This window comes from Colletes latitarsis, chromosome 9, assembly GCF_051014445.1.
Source record: "Colletes latitarsis isolate SP2378_abdomen chromosome 9, iyColLati1, whole genome shotgun sequence".
Classification (NCBI taxonomy): Eukaryota; Metazoa; Arthropoda; class Insecta; order Hymenoptera; family Colletidae; genus Colletes; species Colletes latitarsis.
Window position 1 is genome coordinate 29679764 of NC_135142.1, and position 21295 is coordinate 29701058.

At 43.1% G+C, this 21295-nt stretch overlaps 2 protein-coding genes across 8 annotated transcripts in view; one reads left to right on the forward strand and one right to left on the reverse strand.

The window, feature by feature from the left end:
- Nucleotides 1-21295, forward strand: part of LOC143345609 (uncharacterized) — a 142378-nt gene that overhangs the window by 33766 nt on the left and 87317 nt on the right. The gene's annotated exons all lie outside the window — the stretch shown is intronic.
- The window catches only part of LOC143345590 (apoptosis-resistant E3 ubiquitin protein ligase 1), a 34124-nt gene that overhangs the window by 8849 nt on the left and 3980 nt on the right, over nt 1-21295 (reverse strand). The window contains exons 1-2 of one of the 7 annotated variants that reach the window (XM_076772928.1): nt 18390-19019; nt 707-904 (exon numbers count right to left, since the gene is read on the reverse strand). The exons of 2 other annotated variants lie outside the window; for them this stretch is intronic. In XM_076772928.1, the coding sequence (XP_076629043.1) occupies nt 707-818 (112 nt within the window). In that variant the 5' untranslated portion in view covers nt 819-904; nt 18390-19019. Of the gene's footprint in view, nt 1-706; nt 1418-18292; nt 19020-21295 lie in introns of those variants that run through there. 4 more of the 7 variants (XM_076772929.1, XM_076772927.1, XM_076772926.1 and 1 more) reach the window with 4 other exon arrangements.

The following is a 21295-nucleotide window of genomic DNA, read 5'->3' on the forward strand; positions in this document are numbered from 1 at the left end:
TTCGTCGGGAGGATCGAAAAAGCACACGTTAAAAGCGGACACGTGGTATGTCCACATCGATCGAACGTAATTTCTTTAGTGGACGTGTTTCGACCCACTTCTACGAAGTCCCCTTTAAATGCACAATTAGTCGGAAACGGAGGATTATTTTAATTTGCAAACGAAAATTATTCTCTCTACGCTAATTTCAATTTGTCGTGCCGTTTTGAAACCAAAACGAAGTCCAAACCGCTGGGAAGGTCGAGCAAAGAGAGTGTAATTAATCCGGATATGCAGGAGAGTAATTAGCATAAATTACGAATTATACCGCAGAACTACGTAAAAGGGACCGTAGAAAAACATTGGAAAAGCAAGAAATTCAAAGTCCGACCGCAAAGTAAATGAGCTATTCCCCGGGTCTTTTATTTCCTCTCACATGTTTATTCTAATTATCTTCTCTTTGCAAGTGCATACTCGTCTAACGTGCAAATTGAATCGCAAACGCGTTCGCTGGTATCTTTGACGTTGGGGCTGCAAAACCAGAACTTCCGGTGGCTTTTCGATCCTGCCACGAATCACGGAAACGTCCAGCGCCAGCTCCTTCGTCCGTACGGAAGGGATGATTCTTCTAGCTACTCGCCGGAAGTATTTATTACTCGTTTACTCAGCCGAGCGTGCGCGAACATCGATCAGGCTAATTTCTCTGTCCACTATGGCGTTTACTTACCGGATGAGGCGCTGCCGCTGGGCCGCAGCGACATGCCGATGGACGATATCTCGTCGGCAAAGAAATCTTTGTCGCGTTGTCCATCCCGACAGCCTCGATTTTTGTCCGGCATAATTCCTCCACGATTAGTCCTGGCTCGTCAACTTTTACCCGATTAACATTCTCTGTTCACCGTCGCATCGCTCGTCACGAGGCCGTCTTTCGTCGAAACATCAACAGATTTAACCCTCGTCCACGGAAAAATGAGATTACACGGGGGCCTCGCCGAACAAATCCTACGCGAACCGCGGCGGGATGAACAATGAAGCCGGTCGCGCCTCGTTTTCGGCTCGACACGCGTACCGAACGGGGAACGAGCCATTGATATTCGCGTGCTACGTGCAGCTTTTGCCAAACGGCGAATTAACATTTCGCGAAACGACGGTGGGACCGAACGCGTCCGCGGGGGCGTGACAAAAATAAATGATCGAATACACCGTGTTAAGATAATCGAAGTGACCGTTCGAGACGTTTATCGTTTGTGCGCTTGTATATCGTTTTTGGTTACGTAATCGATAACGTTGTGGTTGCATCTTTTTCGTTCTGCGTCATATTTATTATAAATAAACCAGTGTATATTTAAAACACCGGGACACGTTGAAATTACATGTTGGATTAATACTGGAAAATATTTCGTGTTCGATTTAATACATTGACCGCCAGTCTAAGATCCTGAAATTGTTTACGGGACGAAAACTTTCATTTTAGGCAATTGCACACTGCACAACTTAAAAACTGTCGTAGTAATTACTTTTGTGACCTCATTAAAATTTACGAAGCCTATTGAAATTTATTTTCTTTAACATTTCAACTTGATAATTCATCGTTATAGTTCTACTGTTAAAAGTTCACCCATACACAGGGTGTTCGGCCACCCCTGGGAAAAATTTTAATGGGAGATTCTAGAGGCCAAAATAAGACGAAAATCAAGAATACCAATTTGTTGCTGGAGGCTTCGTTAAAAAGTTATTTACATTTAACGTTTCCACAGTATTGAATTTTTTTCTCGAAAATGCGTGAGATTTTGGGGGTATGTCTATTCACAAAAAATGATTGTAATTGACCCCCACAGCTAACAATATTTTTTTCAGAACGATTTGAAATATTTTAATTTCGCCGAAATATTTCAGCATCTACTCGAATTTTTTTCTCGAAAGTGGGTAGGATTTCGATGGTATGACTCATGACCTAAAATGATTGTAATTGACCCCTGCGACCGAAAATAATTTTTTTAGAACGATTTGAAAAATTTTTTTTTCACCTAAAAATCTCAGTACCTCCCCGATTTTTTTTCTCGAAAATGGATAGGATTTCGGAGGTAAGTGTATTCACCAAAAATGATTGTAATTGACCCTTGCAACCAAAAATAATTTTTCCAGAGCGATTTGAAATTTTTGTATTTAATTGTTAATAACTTTTTAACGAAGCGTCCATCAACAATTGGTATTCTTTATTTTCGTCTTATTTTGGCCTCTAGAATCCCCCATTAAAGTTTTTCCCAGGGTTGGCCGAACACCCTGTATAGTAAATAATGATAAATTTAGTTTGAATCGCATTTTGTTATTATTAATGTTTGCGACGTGTTGGCGAGCGGTGTGTTCGATATATTCTTAAATTTTCCTCCAATCCTTTACAAAAATCCTACATATCTATAATAAATACACGAGTATTGCGTACTATTGTGACGTAACTAAACCAATGACAAGCTATTAGCTCTGTTCTGCCTGAAAATAGAAACGAATCGTGGAAGAAAATATATTCTTGGACATTTGAAATAGCAGCCTCCTCGTTGGGGTAGTCGATAAAAAGACGAAATCGATCGCCACGAACGGAGTGACCTCAAAGTGACCTTCACCCTCGAAACATATAGTATTCCTTTCAACTTATGTGCTCGTGGAATGATTGCGATCTGGAGTACTAATATCGTAAGCCACTTGCGTTTATCGTCTGTCGTGATTTATTAAAGCCGCTTCAGGGTCACCTTCTTACAGGTTGTTAAATTCGTCTTTTTATCCGCATTACGAAAAGTAGGGGGGGTGCTACAGTATAAAAAATTCAAGATCACTTTGATATCTCCGAAAATAGAATAGCACGAGAGAAACGCTTCACGCTAGTGAAATGCCTCGTCGACCGAGTTGGGCGACATTTTATTCGAGCAACCGACGATCGGTGAAATATTTCATCCCTTGAGATTCTAATTTTTATTTAACAAGTTCGAACAAGAGTTTTCCAGTGTACGACAGAGGTGGGGGAAAAATATTAAATTAAATTCCACGTAAAACGAACAGAAACTTATTATAAGAGTTTTATAAGAGTTTTCGAATAAAATTGCGTTCGTCTCCGGCACGCGGGACCTCGGCAAATAGAAATAAACGACGGCCATATTGCAAAAGGAACTCCGTCGCGACGCAAATCTGATCGACCAGGGTGATTCGTGGCCCACGTAAAACGGGTAGGTCTCCGGCTAACGACCAACCGATGGCAATAAAAGATAACACAGAAAGGAACTGTTCGTCGTTACGGAGAACGCGAACGAACAAGGTCATCGTTTCGGCCTCGCGGTTCCTCCGCGACCACTCCTCCGCCCCCGACCATTTTCCCTCCACTCTACGACCAATAATTGAAATTAATTACATTTCGTTAGCAGACACAATCCCCCCATTGTTCGTCTCGGAAGTGTGATTAATGCTTCTCTCCGCGTTGCTGTAACCTGCCCTTTGTTTCCGTTCGTACGCGGCCGCGTCGACATTTCATAAAACAGCACCTGCACCTTTGTCCGATCGTCCCACAGCGAGACACGACGCGTTCCCAACGTGACAACAATAATTCATCGATATTGCCAAGCCCCAACCGTGGGTACACGTCCCCCATGAATAATTTCTTCGATATCAACGCGCGAAACGAAATTGATTTCATCGTTGGAGCGCTCCGAATCCGTAAAATGGGCGGAAGAATCAAATTCTTTCAGAAGTGAGAGTCTTAACACTTTGACTGTCACGTCACCTATACAGGGTGTTCGGTCACACCTGGGAAAAATTTTAATGGGAGACGAAATAAGACGAAAATCAAGAATATCAATTTTTTGATTGAGGCTTCGTTAAAAAGTTATTAACGAATAAATTCAAAAATTTCAAATCGTTCTGGAAAAATTATTTTCGGTTGCGGGGGTCAATTACAATAATTTTTGGTCATTACACATACTCCCGAAATCCTACGCATTTTCGAGAAAAAAATTCGAGAAGGTGTGAAACTTTTCGACGGAAAAAAAAATTTCAAATCGTTTTGGAAAAATTACTTTCGGTTGCGGGGGTCAATTGCAATCATTTTTGGTGAATAGACATACACCCGAAATCTTGCGCATTTTCGAGAAAAAAATTCAAATAGATGGACAAATTGCCGTTCTACAGCCGCAACTTTAAACGTTAATAACTTTTTAACGAAGCCTCCATCAACAAATTGGTATTCTTCATTTTCGTCTTATTTTGGCCTCTAGAATCCTCCATTAAAATTTCTCCCACGAGTGACCGAACACCCTATAACCAGATATTTGAGAATTCACAAAGTATTCGTGATCCAAAATGTCGTTGCACGGAAGTTACAATAGTAATCAACGTTTCAGAGCATACGTCGGTTGATCGACGTATCGAAAACAAGTATGCAAGTCCTTTACACGTATTCCAATCAGGAAAGTTGTTCGGAGTCATTTCTGGAATGCATTGGGATAACGTTAACACAGAGGAAAGAATTCGTTTGGTTCCCCGTTTCGCGAGCAGCCTACAAAATGGCGAGGTATTTTATCCAACGAGTCTCCGTTAGTGCCGGTTTCCGGGTTCGCGGATCTTCAAAGCGCGAACAATAATTCGGTTTAGCGCATGTTGGCTGCAAAGTGGAAACTTTCCGAGGACTTTCGGTATCGCGAAGTTTAAGGGATTAAGCTCATCGAGGCGGGTAAAGTTACAGAGGACCGGGGGGAGGAAGTTACGATAGCGATATTCAGTCGGTGTATTACTTTTGCCCCCGTTGACCCAGATCCGACAGTTTCCACCGTGGAGATTGATAGCCGTTTTCGACGTTTCTACGTGTGTCGCCTGCTTTTAGGCCGCCGATTAACGACGCCAATTAAACGATCGCGGATCGATACGACGCGCGGCCGACAATCTAATCAACGACGACGATACGTTACTATGAATTAAACGTTACCCCCCGAAAGCGGGTCAAGAGTCCACTCGAGGTCAAACCGGGGTTATCGTACCCGTGTTCTCCACGCTCATCTCGTTTCCCGTGCGGAATTTATCGGCAGTCCGTGTACCACGGCAATTGCCCGCGATAAAAAAAAAACCGACGCGAAGGACGAAACCTATGCACGATCCAGGGTCCAAGGTATAATCGATACCGGTACACGGCGAGCTGAATCGTTACGCGGCCCGAGAATTTCACGAAAATCGCACCGACACCCTTAAAATCGAGCGAACCCTTGCGTCGATGACTGGAGAAACGGTTTTAAGAATTCGCGAGTATGAAATTCAAGGATCGCGATTCCGAAGGCGAGAGGAACAATGCGTCGAGAATGTGGCGTCGAATTCTACGTACGGCTGCAACGAAACGCGCGCGGAATGCAATCTGCGCGTATCAACTTCGACGATTTTGCGTACCATAAATCGTTCTCCTAACAATGTGTGGCCAAAACCGATAACAGTGCTCGGAGCCTCGATACAGATACCGTGGGACGCGATACGCGAGGTGAAGTATAATACAAACCGCGTATGGAATGTTTTCAATTTTTCTCATTCGATTTCGCTGCGTGGGAAAGTTTAATCATTGCGATCACGAGGGCCTACATTGGAAACTGCAAAGAATGGGTCAACTACTGCGAGGACACGAGTATTTCGTTAATCGAAACCAGCGTTTCGCGGATGATTCTTGCGACATCAGCAACATCCGCCCCCGCGTTGTCCCTGATTTTCCTTGTGTAATCGGCTCTCAGTCGAGTCGAATATCTCCGGGTATCCCGAATACGTCAACCAGAACGACAAGAGAACGATGGAAGAGCCGATAACACGAAGGCCCCGAGATTACATCGGTTATCGAGAAGCGAGCAACAAAGGCGCTAACGTGTTCGGTTCGATCGAATCTCCGACAGTCAGCAAGATCCCGAACACGATATCTGCCCATTACTCCCGATATTTGATTCGTTCTCCGGGCACCGGATACTCCCAATTACTTTGACGGCCGTGTTTTCCGTTTGGCCTCCCTTATACTTCGCAAACAACATTCGTCGGGATAGACTGTTGGCAAGAAATCACGCGAATGATCTTGTTGCGTCAACCACGGGCGTCGTAGACGGAAAGATCTATACTAATGATATTTTATGTTTTCTATATAGAGTGTTCGGCCTAACCCTGGGAAAAATTCTACTGGGGGATTCTAGAGGCCAAAATAACACGGAAATCAAGAATACCAATTTGTTGATGGAGGCTTCGTTAAAAAGTTATTAACGTTTAAAGTTCCGCCCGTACCGAATTTTTTTCTCGAAAATGCGCAACATTTCGGGGGTATGTCTATTCACCAAAAATGATTATAATTGACCCCCACAGCTAACAATATTTTTTTCAGAACGATTTGAAATATTTTAATTTCGTTGAAAAATTTCACACCTCGAAATTTTTTCTAGAAAGTGGGTAGGATTTTGGGGATATGTCTATTCACCAAAAATGATTGCAATTGCCCCCCGCAACCGAAAATAATTTTTCCAGAACGATTTAGAATTTTAAAATTTAATTGTTAATAACCATTTAATGAAGCCTCCATCAAGAAATTGGTCTTCTTGATTTTCGTCTTATTTTGGCCTCTAGAATCCTCCATTAAAATTTTTCCCATGGATGACCGAACACCCTGTATTTAATATTCGCAAAATTAGCCCAACACGGATTTGGGAACCCCTGTTGTAATCATCGATAAGCCTTATCTGGAATATCTCGTCTTAGACACGACGCCATTCATCGTCTCAACAATCTGTTAAATTAATTATGTACTAATAAACTATCGAGCAATTGGAGACTCTGTTAGATAAGCCTTACTCAGCACGTTGAACTATTAAATCCACGACAAAAGACGGTAATGTTATTGTCTGATGTTAACTGCTACTCAAAATAGAGTTTTTTAAAGTGGGTGCTAATTTGATTTAGGAACTCGAGGCAGATTGGGTTTAAAAAATCTCCGAACAAAGCGTAGGAGGAAAACCAGAGACGTTTCTCTTCCGGGCAAACAAGGACTGTCACGAGACACACCTACGACTCCCACTCGTCGGTCGCTGGGAAAACACACCCATTTCCACGTCTTAGAACCACCGACAAACGTTATCGGACGACACAACAAACACACTAATGTGTTTGAACACATTTAGAAATCAAGGAAAACAAGTTCTGACATAGCTTAGAGTATATGTTCTAGGCATACGTCACGAAACCTTCATTTTTCATCGACAGAGACGCTTTAGGATTGTTGAAATAATAAACTTAGACACAATTAACGAACGAGATAGAAATTTCTATAAAAGCAAATATAGCTGTAGAGAACTGCTCTGTTTGACATGTAACGCGACTCGAACATTCTCAGCAGGCGATGAGTGCAGTGCCTGAGAAGTTAGTCCATTTTTCAAGGATAAAAATTCTTTCCTCTGTTCTCATCGAAAACTCCAAAAATGTTGACAGTTTAGAGTGGTTTTAATTCGATGGACACTGTTCGAACAAGCTTAGAAAATTAAACAGTACACTTTGACGAATCAGTACTCGTATCGTACGTCGAGGGGGGTTAATTAACGAAAAGAGCAGCGCGCAAAGAAGAGAACGGTTCGCGGTGGACGTGGGAACAGGGCCGATATTTCAGCGTGTCTCGTTGAAAAAGGAAGATGACGTCGCGTTTTAGCGGGAATTACAGGACTTCGAGGGATAAGCGTTCCATTAGCGATTCGCGTCGGAGCTCTCGAGGAGACGGATGAAGATTTCAAAGGTAAAACGGGGATACGTGCTCTGGCGAGATCCCTCGGACCTTTCGGTCCCATCCACTCCGGGTTTCGTTCTCCGTTTTTTTTTTTTCGTAGGTCGAGCGAGGGATGAAAAGAAAGGAAAAAAGAAAAATATGGCGGGTTACAATGAAAGAATCAACCGCGAAGCACGGCGACCTCGCGTGGACTCTTGACCTTTTCGAACGGATATCCTTCACTGGCATTACTTCGTGCTAACGATCCTTTCGGTGCTAAGAGGGGGCGTAGGAGGAGGGGAGGAACGAGGAGGAGGCGCAGGAGGCCAGGGAAAACCAGGGCATACGTATGTCATACATTCTCATGATTATGCATGAGAGGGTTGCCGGTATTACGAAGGTGGGACAGATCGATTCCGCGTTTTCCGTGCACGCCTTTGTGTCTGCCCGCGATATACCCGCGCGAGGAATTTCCAACGTTTCGCCCTCGTCCATTCCAACCCTTTCGCGTATCGCTCGGAGCTGGGACCAAACGAGCAACGCTCGTGACACAGTTTCCAAACGCGACACCATGCCGAACGGCGCGGTTCAACCCTCCTCGAGTCGCGCTTGATTCCGTAAATACCTGCTGAATCTTTTTAGAAATCTTTCAACGTGCCACAATTTTATCAAAAACAGTAAATCTCTTCGTAACCAGAAATGTCCATCTTCTGGACAGAGAACATTTTGAAATATCTTGGTTTTACAGCAAAACCGCCATCTTTCTTCATAGAGAAGATCACCAGAATCGGTAGGAATATATGAGGATTATTTTGACTATTGATTTTGATAAAATTACTGTAATTTTATCAAAAATACTAACTTTCTTCGTAACCAGAAACGTCGACCATCTGGAAAAAGAACATTTTGAAATATCTTGTTTTTGCAGCAAAATCGCCATCTTTATTCGTAGAGAAGATCACCAGAATCGGTAGGAATATATGAGGATTACTTTGACTATTGATTTTGATAAAATTACTGTGATTTTATCAAAAATACTAACTTTCTTCGTAACCAGAAACGTCGACCATCTGGAAAAAGAACATTTTGAAACACCGCGTTGTTTTTGCAGCAAAACCGTCATTTTTATTCATAGAGAAGATCACGAGAATCGGTAGGAATGTATGGCGATTACTTTGACTATTGATTTTGATAAAATTACTGTGATTTTATCAAAAATACTAACTTTCTTCGTAACCAGAAACGTCGATCTTCTGGTCAAAGAACATTTTGAAATATTTTGTTGTTTTTGCAGGAAAATCGCCATCTTTATTCATAGAGAAGATCACGAGAATCGGTAGGAATGTATGAGGATTACTTTGACTATTGATTTTGATAAAATTACTGTAATTTTATCAAAAATACTAACTTTCTTCATAACCAGAAACGTTGATCTTCTGGACAAAGAACATTTTGAAACATGTTGTTGTTTTTGCAGGAAAATCGCCATCTTTATTCATAGAGAAGATCACGAGAATCGGTAGGAATATATGGGGATTAGTTTGACTATTGATTTTGATAAAATTACTGTAATTTTATCAAAAATACTAACTTTCTTCATAACCAGAAACGTTGATCTTCTGGACAAAGAACATTTTGAAACATGTTGTTGTTTTTGCAGGAAAATCGCCATCTTTATTCATAGAGAAGATCACCAGAATCGGTAGGAATATATGGGGATTACTTTGACTATTGATTTTGATAAAATTACTATAATTTTGAAACACCGCGTTGTTTTTGCAGCAAAACTGTCATTTTTATTCATAGAGAAGATCACGAGAATCGGTAGAAATGTATGGGGATTACTTTGACTATTGATTTTGATAAAATTACTGTGAAAATGTCAAAGATGGGTTAAACCATCGCTAGTGATCGCGATCTTCTTTCGCGAGAGGCCAAGAAAGCAGGTCCCGGGGTGACGAGGTCCGGTTGAAAAGAATTTTTTTCGAGGACCCTCCGGGATTAGCTCCGCACGGCGACGATGAAAAGACGCGAGACCGTGAACGCGTTCCGGCAAGAACGAGCGATTGTTTTCGGGCTAATTAAAGTCTTGGAACACCCCCCGGGCGAACGCCGCGCTCCAACGGGATGACTCTTGCGAAACGAACGAATTGTCTCTGAAGTTTTGGAACAAGTGCGTTTCATTAACAATGCACCTTTATGCTTTCGATTCATTTTTAGACTCGTGTCTCGGATATCCTCTGGAGCAGCGATTCATTGCCTCATTCTTCCCACAGGCCCATTTTGGAAGTAAAACGGGGCTACTATGTAACGTTTCTCAAAATAATAAATTAGAGTTGATATTTTTGGGCGCAACGTGTCCAACGAATAGAAATATTTCCATAAAGGATTGTACAAAGCATTCAGTTGAAACGAAAGAGTGTATTTATGAGTTTTTCTGCCCCCGTTGCTCACAGACGCTGTTACAACCGAAAGATTTACAAAATGGCGCAATGGCGTTCGATAAAACCGAGCAACACGACCGAAATGTTAACGTCGTATACAGGGTGCACGGCTACACCTGGGGGAAATTTCAATGGTGGATTCTAGAGGCCTAAATAAGACGAAAATCAAGAATACCAATTTGTCGATGGAGGCTTTGTTAAAAAGTTATTAACGTTCAAAGTTCCACCCAAAATGAATTTTTTTCTAGGAAATGAGTAGGATTTTTATTATCGTGGGTTATGAGATCTGGATCTAAGATACGGTTAATGGATTCTAATGGTGTATTATTGAGTGTGCAAGAGTACACGTAAGCTAGTAATCCTTATTACATGGCATTTGAAAACGTTAAGATCGAGCCCACTGTTTACACACACGATGTCGCGAGTTTATCGAGATCGGTTTGTTGCATATCAACATGCACGGCGTCGTTAACTCGAAGATATAGTTTAAGGCCGTTCGCATAAAGTAGCTGCTTAGCATTGGCTAGATCGTCGACAAGGTCGTTGATAAAAATTATGGAAAGAAAATTGCTCTAAATGCAGGTACAATTTGTTAATACGATCCAAATAGATCGTTCCAAACAAGCAAACTGAATCGAAGAACCATTCCTCGAGCGTGTATCGTTTAATTTTGTTCGGTAATTACAAAAAGATGTTAACGACGCGTCGAAGAGGAATGGTTTCAGCGGATCGGTACTTTTTCACGCTCGATTCGCCGTTACGAGCGTGGGAGATATCTCACGGAAGTTCGAAGCGCGGCCAGACCGTTGAAAATGCACCGGAAGATCGCGAATTCCGCCCGGTTTTGGCGATTGTGCGATGATTAACGGGCCAGTGTCGCGGTGGAACGTAATTGGTACCCCTGCGTCGCACGGTCGAGGGAAGATAACGTTGTATTCGCGTTACTTCGTAGAGGAGTCTCGGGATTAAACATTTACATAATCCTCGAAATCATAAAATAACGATCATTTTTTCCACGCTATACACTCGAGACTCGCGGCAATTTGCACGATCGTTAGACGTTGACAAGTCGTACCTAGGGATAGTTATCAACAAGTGTCGTGTCGGAGACAAAAACAGATCGATAGCAAGACATCGACGACTTACTTTGCTAACCAGCCACTTCGATAATTGCACGAAGCCTGATACTTGCTGGAATTTTCAGCCCCCTTCTCTATACAGGGTGTTCAGCCAACCTTGGGAAAAATTTTAATGGGGGGTTCTAGAGGCCAAAATAAGACGAAAATCAAGAATACCAATTTGTTAATGGAGGCTTCGTTAAAAAGTTATTAACGTTTAAAATTGCGGCTGTAGAACGGCAATTTGTCCATCTATTTGAATTTTTTTCTCGAAAATGCGCAAGATTTCGGGTGTATGTCTATTCACCAAGAATGATTGTAATTAACCCCCGCAACCGAAAATAATTTTTCCAGAACGATTTGAAATTTTTGAATTTAATTGTTAATAACTTTTTAATGAAGCCTCCATCAATAAATTGGTATTCTTGATTTTCGTCTTATTTTGGCCTAAGGTGGCCGAACATCCTGTATAGAGCCTATTTCCTACCAACAGACGTATCGAAATAATTTGTTGCGAATAAAAAATACGAAATCAATATCTGAGGAAATAACTCGTGCCCTCAAAGAGCCTTTCAGACGTGTATTTTTTGTTTAATTGCTCTTTCTATCGATCCGTATCGCGTGCTTCGGAGCATCCTGTACAATCGTCGATCACGCGAGATCTCGTCGACGCGACGGATACACGGCCGAATCTCCGTCTCCGGATCGGATTTAATTTGCAATTCTCTGTAGTGTGTAATCAAGCCCGGCAGAATGGTTTCCAACCGTTTAAGTCCTATCCCATTCTAGCCGGGCTTTCCGCGCCATTTCGTCCACGTTTCGCTTTGGTAGCACCGAGACCTCCTACTCGCGATCGCGTTAGCAAAAATCACGCCACAAGCTCGCGTAGGAGGCGTCGTTCGCGCAATTAGCTTCCCGATAATTCCTTCGACATTGAACGATCAAGACAAAACGTCGTTTTCTGCTGCAAAGCATCCTTCTTGTTCGTTAAACGTGCATTTAGAAAGATTTCATCCCTATAAACCTTCCATTTAATTCAATAAAAGATTATTTATTCCTCGCGCTTTGATTCGAAGAATCCGCCAACGGATCCACGGATGGATCCAAGATTTTCGAGTGAAATTTGCCCCCACTACGTCGCGGTACGTACGAAATTTTTCTGCACAGAGGGGAAAGGTTAAGGCCACCTGCGAGATCGATACTTTTCCCTCGTACGGTGTTTGCGCGCGAGCATTTACACGCAACATCGACTTCCGGGGAATCGATTTCGCGCGCGATATCGACACGTGGCCCGATCGATGCGCATTTGCCAAATGACCGAGGAAGTAGGTTGTCTCGCGTTTCGCTGTTATCGTTTCGTCTCACGCGATTTACTCGAATGATTCACGGACGAGCTTGCGCTGCTGGTTTCGAGCCTCGAGCACCCCCTGAAATCTCCCGTCACGCTTCGTTAATTTTTCGTTTATCGCGGATGCTGGGCATAAATTACGACCGGCGACAATGAGAAAAGTCACGCGAAGATAATGTCTCCCGGACTCACGGTGACTGTGTATCGATCTTAGCGTGCCTCCGCGGTTACAAGGTTCCAAGAAACTTCGGAATATTATCCTTTTCTGCATTCGAACCGCAACGACGAACGTCACCGGTTTGCAATTAATTTTTACGCATTTTAAAATTGATCGACGAACTATAGTACTCCGCAAAAAGAATGCAAATACAGGGTGTTCGGCCAACCCTGGGAAAAATTTAATGAGAGATTCTAGAGGCCAAAATAGGACGAAAATCAAGAATACTAATTTGTTGATAGAAGCTTCGTTAAAAAGTTATTAACGTTTAAAGTTGCGGTTGTAGAATGGCAATTTGTCCATCTATTTGAATTTTTTTCTCGTAAGTGCGTAGGATTTCGGAGGTATGTGTATTCACCAAAAATGATTGTAATTAACCCCCACACCCGAAAATAATTTTTCCAGAACGATTTGAAATTTTTGAATGTAATTGTTAATATAACAAATTGGTATTCTTGAGTTTTGTATTATTTTGGCCTCTAGAATCTCCCATTAAAATTTTTCCCAGGAGTGGCCGAACACCCTGTATAATTGACGTAAAATCGATCTTGCCAATGTGCAGATTAATATCTATGGAGTAATTTTTGTTGATATTGGCGATAACCTTGGGTTGTACAGTTTAAAAGCAATATACTTTTATGCCACTCTTTCTGTTTCCAATGTGTTGCCAAGTGACTTGCGATATCGAACGCTCATAAATATGAAAGTGAATTTTACATGGAAATGATTGATTTTAGAACCTACGCCGAGGAGGAACGAACAAACATGGGCCTAGCGATCGCGTGGAAAAATTTTAATCCGCGACAAACGAGGGTCCCACGACACAAGAATTCAAGATCTTTCCCTCGAGGGTACTTCCTGGCCTCGCGAATTAATTCAATTCCCCATTCGTAAAACGGGAACTGCCCGTAAATTTGAAACGTTATTGTGCAGTTGCTCTTAACAGCGCCAGCGAGGCAACTAATTGCGTAGCGTAAATTAGAATCTACGTACACGCACGCGCGCTGAGGCGCAGCTTGGCGGGTCAAATTTGTAATGCAGGGACATAAAGTTCACGAATGCTGGGAATACGCGAAAACAATCGCTACTAAACAAGAGAATCGAATTAAAACACGTGTCTTTGCTAATAGGTTCTAGATAACAAAAATCCTCGTAACTCGATAAACGTTCATTTCTAGATTTACGATGACACTTTTCTAGTTATCCTGACCAAAGATCCGGCCATAAGTTTCAACTGGTTCCTTAAGATCCAAGTTTACCAAGTATTTACGTTTCTTTTCTTCCCGATGAATCGTGGGAGGACCGCGTACGACGCACGAGGGAGCTTTTCGAGAGGATTCAATTATCGTTTCGCCAATTTTTCTCGACTTTGGAAATTCGAGCGTCGCGGCGTCGACGACGCGGGACCGATAAAACGCGTCGGAAAGTTTTTACCCAGCATCCGTCGGGCGAGACTCGCGTTAAAGTGCCGCAATGCAGGATGTATTCGCGACGCTCCGGGCGATCTCGCGACTTTCTGGTCCGAGCGTATCAACGACAACCTTCGAAGTTCACGGTGGCGGCAAGAGCGTCGTGACGTCAACGTCTTTTCTATACGAGACGTTCCGTGACCTCTCCTGGCGAACGTGGCGAACGAAGCCACGCCGACGACGAGACCGGGACATCGAGCACAGTTTAGAAATTCAAATAGAACCGACGCGCAGAGGGCCGAGAGAATGAAAAAGCTCCTCTCGAGACGAGCCCTCAGACCGTGTTACTTCACTCTTGGGGAACTTTTAACTGCATCGTTGAACTTTTGGCTTCCACGATATCCCCCCCGTTTTATGGGGGTTAAACTGGACCGGCGATACGCGTTCTCTCGCGCCTACGTATTGCATGCGGAAAGGAAGATCGACCTTTTAAGGAGTTTCCGTTCTCGTGTTTCGTCGGACATCACTTTTAACCCTTTGGCAATTCTGTTTCGAGCTATCAAATATTTGTAATTTAATACGATCATGGATATTTTAACTCTAGAATGCAATTTTTATACTGGTTTTTTGCGGAGAAACAGATGAAATATTTTTACATCGCCGATGATAATTTCTTTTTAAGTTTCGGGGGATCGAACTCGAGACCTTCAAAGTCAAAGACAAGCGTCTAAGTCACGCAGTCACGGAGGACTCTCAAGACTTTTTAAACAAATATACAGGTATCTATCTCAGCTATCTTGGAAAAATTTTAATGGGGGATTCTAGAAGCCTAAATAAGACGAAAATCAAGAATACCAATTTGTTGAGGGAGGCTTCGTTAAAAAGTTGTTAACGTCTAAAGTTCCACCCGTATCGAATTTTTTTCTCGAAAATGCGGAGGATTGTAGGGGTATGTGTAATGACCAAAAATTATTGTAATCGACTCCTGCAACTGAGAGTAATTTTTTTAGAATGATTTGAAATGTTTTAATTTTGTCGAAAAATTTAGGCATCTCCTCGAATTTTTTTCTTGAAAATGCGTAGGGTTTCGGGGGTATATATAAAGACCAAAAATGATTGTAATCGACCCCTGCAACCGACAGTAATTTTTCCAAAACGATTTGAAATTTTTGAATTTAATTCTTAATAACTTTTTAACGAAGCCTCTTAAAATTTTTCCTAGGGGTAGCTGAACACACTGTATTTATTATAGATTACTGTGCAACGTAATCTTTCTTCCCCCTTATATTTAGTGAAATCTACGTATCTTTAAAAGCCATAAATATAATAGGAATTCAAGGAACAGAGGTCTTTGTTTACGAGGAAAAGGTGTAATGAGGTTTCGTTGCGCTACTTTATATCCGCGAACCGTTTATACTCAACGATTTCTATCTCCGTCGAGCCTTTGCATTTCGACTTACTATTTCAGAGACGTACTTTTGATTCCTTAGACGTTAAGTGCAAAAAAAAAATCGATTTTCTTTTCATCCGAAACATGAGGGGACTCCTTAATCTAAGACTGATTTTTTATTCTCCTTGCAACACGGGGGCGGGTTATTCGCAGTGGAATCCGGAAAATGTTCGACGCTCCCAATTGAAAGCTGCGACGAAAGAAATACGCGAGTTAAATTAAAGATTTCATGGTTCTCCGTCGCGACAAGTATTTCATTTCGCGTCAAGTTTATCCAAGAACAAAAAAAACCAAATACAATAACGAAGGCACGCTACGCGATTGGACACAATGCATTTGTGCGGTCGGAAGTTTTCTATAGGAATATCGTGTGGTCTTTTAGCGTGGACACGCGTTTCTGCGGGCAGAATAACGCATTCAGGGACCTTCGATAAACAAACGTATTCGTTATAACAAAGTCATGCACGTATGAAAGTATGATATTTATACAGCATAAAGGAACAGTCAAGAGCTGTTCGCGGCGTATAAAAGCTCGCGTGTAACAAAAACTGGGCGCACAATGTGCGAGCCGCGAGCCATCGATATTTTTACTCGTACACGAGACGAGCAACAAAAATTTTATTTTGATGTATGTGTAAAAAAAAAAAGCAATTCTCTTTTTTACGTTGCCATTCCGTTGTATTCAAACAGTCTCTATCGGACCGCAGCCTTTATTCTAGGAACAAACAAACGAAAATTCTAAAAACGTGTGCTCCAAACGAATTCCCTCGTACGCGAACTTTTGCATAATGTCGTTAGGTTCGGATGAAATTCGCGTTTTTCTCCTGTATCTTGTTCGTTACAGTTTCAATCGAGGCTCGAAGGTTTTCGTGACGCGCAGTAATTAAAAACTGAAGCCGCGCGGCTCGTTCGCGTGCGGGACCAGCAACGTTTCAAAGCAAAATTACGTATAATAAACGGGACTGCGATTCAACCGGATCGTCGGTCGCACGATACGCGAATATCGCGTCGAAATGTAAATCGAGCGCCGCGAGGGTGGCGGAGTAGGTTGAGAGCACGCTTAATTAGAAACGTAATTCGATGTTCCCGGAGCGAATCATCCCGCGCATGGGACGAGTGCAAACAATGTTCCCCGTCTACGAACTTCGAACTACCTCGATCGAATGAGCTTCAATTTGGTGCAACGATCGCGATCGACGATCAAAAACGATAGATTTTTGGAAACCTGTTAGGTCACCGTCGCCCAGCGAAACAAATTCTCACGTTGTTTGATGCGTTACTATTATGAATTTTGACACTGGGTTAGGTCTGAGTTTGGATTTGCACCACCTGTTAACCCCTTGATAACCAGTCATTTTTCAAAATGTATACTGTTCGCAAAAAAGGGTAGATTTGTCTTACGAATGCCTCGTGAGTGCGAAAACGTGTTGATTTTAATATACGAGACTCCAGAATGACAGAATATAAGGATAAATATTTACTTTGCGGACTTTGCCCTAAACCTGTTTACTTGGTCCTGATATTTGGGGGGAAAAAACTATTTCAAGAGGACTTTCTCACCCTCCCTCGATTTATACAGGATGTTCGGCCACTCCTGGGAAAAATTTTAATGAGGGATTCTGGAGGCCAAAATAAGACGAAAATCAAGAATACCAATTTGTTGATGGAGGCGTCGTTAAAAAGTTATTAACCTTCAAAGTTCCGCCAGTTCCGAATTTTTTTCTCGAAAGTGGGTAGGATTTCGGGGGTATGTCTATTCACCAAAAATGATTGTAATTGACCCCCGCAACCGAAAATAATTTTTCCAGAATGATTGGAAAATTTTTTTTTCCGTCGAAAAATTTCACACTTTCTCAAATTTTTTTCCAGAAAGTGGGTAGGATTTCGGGTGTATGTGTAATGACCAAAAATGCTTGTAATTGACCCCTGTAATTAAATATAATTTTTTTAGAATGATTTGAAAATTTCTTTTTCCGTCGAGAAATTTCACACCTTCTCGAATTTTTTTCTAGAAAATGGGTAGAATTTCGGGGGTATGTCTATTCACCAAAAATGATTGTAATTGACCCCCGCAACCGAAAATAATTTTTCCAGAATGATTGGAAAATTTTTTTTTCTGTCGAAAAATTTCACACTTTCTCGAATTTTTTTCCAGAAAGTGGGCAGGATTTCGGGTGTATGTGTAATGACCAAAAATGCTTGTAATTGACCCCTGTAATTAAATATAATTTTTTTAGAATGATTTGAAAATTTTTTTTTCCGTCGAGAAATTTCACACCTTCTCGAATTTTTTTCTAGAAAATGGGTAGGATTTCGGGGGTATGTCTATTCACCAAAAATGATTGTAATTGACCCCCGCAACCGAAAATAATTTTTCCAGAACGATTTGAAATTTTTGAATTTAATTGTTAATAAGTTTTTAACGAGGCCTCCATCAACGAATTGATATTCTTGTTTTGGCCTCTAGAATCCCCCATTAAAATTTTCCCCAAGGTTGGCCGAACACCCTGTACCTCTCCCTAAGATTAAAAACCCCCGGGGAAAAAACAGATTCAGGTCAAAGCCGTCGAGTAGTCTACGTACGAAAACACCGTCGGAAGCATCGAAAACCAAGGCTGGTGGAGACTTTTTCGAACGCCACCCGGGACACGAAGGGTGGTCGAAGAGAGAGTGCACTTACGGGTTCGAATCGACTTTCTGTCTCGTCACCTGCAGGCGGTCGTGGCAGCTGGAACTTCGCAACGAAAAACCGCGTCGCCGGCCGCGGAGGGGTCGCGAGCGCGGTCGTTTAAAACGGAGATCGTTTAGCACTGAACGGACACGACACGCAACGATTCTCTACTTTCGTCTACGAGGCTGGTGAGAAGAGGTCGAAGGCTGAAGCACGGGGGGTGTCGGAAGCGGGGAGAACGGCGCGGAAAGGTGCGGAAAACGGGGCTCTCGGGGGTCGAAAAACGCGATGCTTCTACGCGACCGACGCGGCGCGTCTACTAAGGACCGAGTCGGCCAGTGTGTCAGAGGGTCCGCGTACGCGCGAGCAACGGCGTCTCGTTTACGGTTTCGCCGTTCGCGGGCACGCCGTTTGTCCGGTGGTTCACGCGGACGCGCATAATGCCCGCGCCTGTTCCCGACGAGCGTGTGCTGATGTCTGCCCGCGAGCGAAAGGGTCCCGCGACCCCGCGGTTCACCGAAAGGTCGCGTCCCGTTGTCCCCGTCGGGCAAGCGGCGGCTCCGACGTCCGTTTAACCGAGAGCGATGCGACTCGACGATCCGCTCGCGCGGACTCACGCTAGACGACTGCATGCGATACGATTACGCGGAGCCACCCTCTGCCACCCGTTCGCGTTCGTTCGTTCCTTCGTACTCCCACCCGGCGGGGCCACGCCGCAAAGAACACCGCGCCACGCCGACCACCCCCGTCCTTCGCGTCTCTCGAGCCCCTTCTTACGCTACCGTCGCCACGCCGGGGGCTACTTCTTGCCAAGGCGCTCCTCTCTCGCCACGCCACCGACCCTCCCCCCCCCCTTTTCCACCTGGCTTTTTATGCGATCACACCGTTCGCGATTAGGACGCGGAAGGGGCGCGTTACGAGCTAGATACGGCGGATCTCGTTCCTAGAAAATCTGCGCCGCAGGAAAATCGAGAATCGATGGAGGAAGCGCATCGAGAGGCTGGAGATTCTCTGGGGTCGTTCTAACCGCCGACGTTGCCTGCGTAATGGCTTGGAACATTAATGGGACCGTTATTCGAGCTACTCTTAACCGTGCTTCTTAAATCGCGTATGTTGATCGAGGGCTTCGAACACGATTTTAATCTTGCCGTGTGCCCGGGGTATTCGAAACACGCGGGGATCGGAGACCACGGCGGAGAATAATCGATCGATCGGTCGACTCGAGATTTGTTAACCCCTCAACGTTCATGCCCCGAGTCTGACTGCTTTGAACAGCGATATTTGTTTAATCCAACAGTTATGATAATATTTGTTTTCCTTCAAATTATACGTTAGATGCAACATTTTAATTAATAAAAACTGCATTTTTAGAAATAAATCCAATAAAGAAAACTGATCATTCTTGGTTAACCCGAAAATTATGAACGTTACGGGGTTAATACGTAAGTGGAGTGCTTTCGCGTCCAATACACGAAGATTCAAAACAATAACTTTCCAACCCTGTAAAAATGATTCAAATCGCGGAGCTCTTTTGGCTTCTTGCCTCTTCGATGATGGCTTTTTTACTCAACAATGACGAAGGTCATGCCTAATTCCGTTCTCGAGGGAGACTTGAAGTATTTCGAGAAGTAATCGTACGGAATATCGATGAAACGATTTCAGCGGGGAATGATCGCCTTAGGAAGATCGAATGTCTCGCGGAGGAAGCGTATCGAGGGGTTGGATTCTCGAATGCGTTTCTGGGTCGTTCCAAGTACACGAACCCTTCAACGAAGACTGATGACACTGACGACGTAACGGTTCGTCGGATCGAAACGTACGCGGGTATGATTAATTTAATAATACGGTTTGAAAAGAAATGTTTTCGAGTGGGCTTCGCCGAACAGGATTGAATGCAGACGTCGAACCGAAAATTCTATGGCCCCGAAGTTTCCCAATAATTGCAGCGCACTTGTCGTCGAATCGAAACGAAGTGCTCTCGTTCGCGTTGGACGCCCACGATATACAGGGTGTTCGGCCACCCCTGGGAAAAATTCTCATGGGGGATTCTAGAGGCCAAAATAAGACGAAAATCGAGAATACTAATTCGTTGATGGAGGCTTCGTTAAAAAGTTATCAACAAATAAATTCAAAAATTCCAAATCGTTCTGGAAAAATTATTTTCGGTTGGGGGGGTCAATTACAATAATTTTTGGTCATTACACATACCCCCGAAATCTTACGCATTTTCGAGAAAAAAATTCGAGAAGGTGTGAAATTTTTCGACGGAAAAAAAAAATTTCAAATCGTTTTGGAAAAATTATTTTCGGTTGCGGGGGTCAATTGCAATCATTTTTGGTGAATAGACATACACCCGAAATCTTGCGCATTTTCGAGAAAAAAATTCAAATAGATGGACAAATTGCCGTTCTACAGCCGCAACTTCGAACGTTAATAACTTTGTAACGAAGCCTCCATCAACAAATTGCTATTCTTGATTTTCGTCTTATTTTGGCCTCTAGAATCCCCCATTAAAATTTTTCCCAGGAGTGGCCGAACACCCTGTATAGGTGCGCCGAATTGCCGACGATCTGTGATCGATAAGGGATCGGGCCAAGTAGCGAGGGGGCTGCTTGCTGACGGAACGAAATCGTTACTTTGCACTCGACAGTCCAATCTCGCTTTCCGCCACGTCGACGGAAGTACAACACTCGGAGAACCTTCGAAGATCCTACGACGTTTCTCGTGTTAGATCCAAGCTTCCGGTCCCTACTCCATCGAACGTACGAGCAATTAGTCGCGAACCGTAAATCGTCGACTTCGTCGATCCAGACTGGGAATTTCTCTTCCTTAATTTCGTTCGTGGAGGTAGATAAATATCAGCAGTTTCGTTACCGTTTCGATTATTACAGTAATAAACACTGCGATGCTCGTCG